This window comes from Penaeus vannamei, chromosome 39 (genome assembly GCF_042767895.1).
Source record: "Penaeus vannamei isolate JL-2024 chromosome 39, ASM4276789v1, whole genome shotgun sequence".
NCBI classification, from domain to species: domain Eukaryota; kingdom Metazoa; phylum Arthropoda; class Malacostraca; order Decapoda; family Penaeidae; genus Penaeus; species Penaeus vannamei.
This window is the reverse complement of record NC_091587.1, coordinates 26618373-26622667: the sequence shown is the minus strand read 5'-3', so window position 1 is coordinate 26622667 and position 4295 is coordinate 26618373. Positions and strand designations below refer to the sequence as shown.

At 34.0% G+C, this 4295-nt stretch overlaps 1 protein-coding gene across 1 annotated transcript in view; it reads left to right on the top strand.

The window, feature by feature from the left end:
* The first annotated feature begins 3467 nt into the window (after window positions 1–3467).
* LOC113811321 (retinitis pigmentosa 1-like 1 protein) overlaps window positions 3468–4295 on the top strand; it is a 3541-nt gene continuing 2713 nt past the window's right edge. Inside the window, exons 1-2 of the mRNA XM_027363044.2 lie at window positions 3468–3480; window positions 4097–4221. Of these exons, the coding sequence (XP_027218845.2) occupies window positions 3468–3480; window positions 4097–4221 (138 nt within the window). The remainder of the gene's footprint in view (window positions 3481–4096; window positions 4222–4295) is intronic.

The window sequence follows — 4295 nt, the reverse complement described above, 5'->3', positions numbered from 1 at the left end:
TAGTTATACCTTGAGAAGCGATTTGAAAAACGTTACATTTGCTAAACATTCACGTGGTATAAATGACATATAGCTTAAATGCAATTTTGATGGCATATTTACTGCACTGCAAAAGCGAATGAATTAGTTGTTTTGCATGTACTCAATTACAAATAACTGACTTGTAAGGAATGGATTTCTCAGGTCCTTATTACCTTAATCCATAAAGGCTAATATGAAAATGATAAGAGAAACGAAGATGATCATGACAGTTAAGAATGATAACTACAGCATCAGCATAGAAAAATAATAAATAACATTAATAATAAGATAGTAATAATAATAATAATACGAGATAGCTAGAGGCACAGAGAGCGCATACCTCCACCAAGGCAATAAGTTCACTGATGCAATTAAATTATTCACACTAAGAATTACATTAAAATCACCTTTCTCAAGTATACAGGTGACGTCCATAAACATAACCTCCTTGGCGGAAGGAAGGCAACAGGAATAATGATGCAATAATAATAATAATAATAATAATAATAATAATAATAATAATAAATAAAAATCCTGAATCTGGATCGTGATCCGGATCACCACGTAAATTTAATGAAATCCAAGTTAGATTAAGACACACCTCTGGTAATGATTTCACAGACGTCTGCTTCTAATATTTTGAGTTAATAATGCTAACGAAGGAATAAATAATATCCGGATCGTCACCTAAATCTAATGACATCTAAGGCAATGACACAACTTTCGTAAAAATGAGAAAAATCTCTTCTTAACTTTTTGAGCTATCCTGCTAACCAGCCGACCAACAAACAAACTAACGAAAAACGTAATCTCCCTGGCGGTGATAATAATATACATGAGGGTCATAACAACAATGATAATGTTGTTGATAATAATAATGTTAACGATAAAAATAAAAATGATAAGAATGATGATAATGATGGTAAGAATAACAATTATGATAATAATAACCATGACAAAAACAATGATATTGATAATAATGATAATAATGATAATGATAATGATAATGATAATGATAATGATAGCAATGATATAAGTAATAATGGTAATAATGATAACAATGATGATGATGATAATAGTAACAATCATAATGATAAAAATGACAACTAACAATAGCAATAATAGTGATAATGATGCCGACAATTATGGAAATGGTTATAAAGTTAATAACAATAAATAAAAGCATGAAATTTATCGCATGAAACTAATGATCTTAAAAATAGTTGTGAATTTACACAACAGCATTGTGAATATTGATGATGACAGTGAGGGTGATGATGATGATAATGATAATGACAATAGTAATAGTAATAATAATAATAATAATAATAATAATAATAATAATGACGATAATGATAATGATAACAGTGATGATATGATGATAATGATAACAGTGATGATAATAATAAAAAATAGTAATGATAATGATGATGATAATGATAATGATAACAGTGATGGTGATGGTAATAAGAAGAAATAGTAATGGTAAGGATATTAATGATGATGGAGATAAATGATGAAAATGATGCATGAAATAATGATGATATTGTAAATAAAAGTAAATCAAATTATGCCAATGATAGAAATAAGTATTAAAAATGAAAGCATTTATAATAATCCAATAAAGTAAGATGATAGTGATGATTATGATGCAGCAAACATTTATAGAACCTTAAAGATAATGACAATAATGATAGGTCAAATAGCAAAGACGAAAAAAAAAAATAAAAAATAAATAAATAAAAAAAAAATAATAAAACGAAAAACGGAAGTAAATACCCAAGCTTTACACATTTACCCTAGCATGGAAACGAGACAAAAAAAAAAAAAAAAAAAAAAAAAAAAAAACGCTCCAGCTGTTGCAACATCTTCGCCTACTTCCCTTGAGGTGACTTCCTTGAGGACAACTTCTTCTCGCTCTCGGCAGCACTTCCCGCTTGGAAACTCTACTTAAAAAAAGAGACTTCCTCTGTTTTGAAACACCTTGACGCCTCCGTTCGTATTTTGTTTTGTTTACTTCCTCTGTTTTGAAACATCTTGACGCCTCTGTTCGTATTTTGTTTTGTTTGAGGTGCCATGTTTGGGTGTCGCCGTTCGTTTTGTGTTTGTCTGTTGGGTCGAATTTATTTAGCGGTGTTTCGTGTTTTTTTTCGGAATTTATAGGTATGGTTTTGATTGGGTTTCTGTACATGTTTTTAGGGTAAGGATTTAATATTGGCATATGACACTGTAGGATATTACACGACGAGAAGAAAATGTCAAGAAATTTTTCAACGCAAAATGGAGTAAATGTAAAAACGAAAGCAATGCTTACACGCCCAAACATTATGTAAGAGAAATCCAGCACAAGAAATAGATAAGGAACAAGATGTATGAGAGAACAAGGAAAAGGGAAATAACGTATCTAGAGCGTTGGAAAAGACGGTCACGACGCGCGAGTAATTGCACAGGAATTTCACCTTGTCTCGCACGCTGTTGCACGAGGTCAGCCGCGTGGAGATCACATGCAGAATGGCCATTTTGTCACCCGGTAATTAAGACACAGGTAATCCGACGCCACGTGAGACATGCTCGGGATCTTTTGAAACGGAAAGAGAAATTTGGTTAAATGTTGAGAAATCTTGGTAGTTTCTCCCTCGTCTGTCGCATCTTGGGTGACCTTTCCTTTAGCTTTCGGGTGACATTGACATTTCCACTTGTCCCGCTCGGATCGAAAATTCATCCTAGCAAAACAAAGGTTTATACATCTGCATCTGTACAATGACACAGCTATATTTAGCCACTGGTACACCGACGCCAAGCAACTAATACAACTACATCTAGGCATTGATACGTTTATATCTAGTTTATACTATTTCTACATCTAGCCTCTGACATATTTATGTATAGCCATTAATACGTCTATTTCTAGTCACGTATATTTACATACAGACGAGTACCTTTTTGTCTAATCATTAATAGTCTACATCTGACTACTAACGACTACACTTAGCCTCTTACATGTGTATTATAGCCATTAATACCTCTATTTCTACCAACTGATAGGTCTACTTCTAAGCAGTGGTTAATGCATTTACGTGTAGCCATGATATTTCTACTTCATCTATCCAATTATATGTCTACATCTATCCAACTGTATGTCTATATCTAACCAGTGATATGTCTACACTTAACTAACCGATATATCTGATACACAAATATATAGGTCAAAATATGTTTATATGTATTTAATGCGTCTGTATCTAACGTAGTGCAGCTGTTGTCCAACCAATGATATCACGACGTCTAGCTGCAATATGTCTCGGTCTAGCCATAATTACGTTATACATACAGCCAGTGATATGTATACATTTTCACATCAGTGCGCCTACGTCTAGCTATTGTAGGTCTAGATTTAGCGTCGATACACCTACATCTCTCGGTTGAAACAGATACATATAGCTGGTATGTCTACTTCTAGTTAGTGAATCGTCTGTAGCGTGTCTTTAATACGTCTATAACAGCCACTGATGTGTCTATATTTAGCTAATATTTTGTCTATATCTAGCTACTGATCCATTTCTGTCTAGCCTCTGATACGAATCTAAATCCATCCATCAATATATATTTCGTTTTCTCTCACATCTTGTTCCAAATCGCTACTGAATGAAGGTAAAAAAAGAAAAAAAAAGAAAGAAAAAAAAAAAAATCGACGTCGTGCCACAAGGAAATTCTTCTCGGGGAAATGACCAGCGACTGAGCGTCCCCGATTTCCTCGCGTCCGCTGCCCAGGAAAAGAAAAAAGGAGAGCAGGTAGTGTCGGACGGGGTTACGCCGTGACGTCACGACCTCGGAAACACGTATATATATACTGAGTCGGATTTTGGGGTATCGGTAGTGTGAAGCGATCGTTACCTGAGGAAAGATGAAGTGTCAGGTAAGCGGATTTTTCAATCTACGTGGCATGAGTCAATCATTGGCATACATAGCACCCATAAGATTGATTTATTATTCGAGATAAAGAAAATAATCTGATATGAACCTTATTTTGTGATGTGATATGAGGATGTTTATTAATGTTCCAGCTGACAACTAGTAATCATTAGAGAAAAATGTGATCCAATCGTATTCACAATCAATTCACAGATTTGGATTCTCGCTGTCACGGCTCTTGTCGTCACAGCTGATTCTCCTCCTTCCTATCTCTACGAATCTCCACGCGTAAGTATTCAGACTTCTTTTAAGTACATAGAAGAGCTGTGAATAAGAATATTTCCACGGTGGAAAATGTGTGT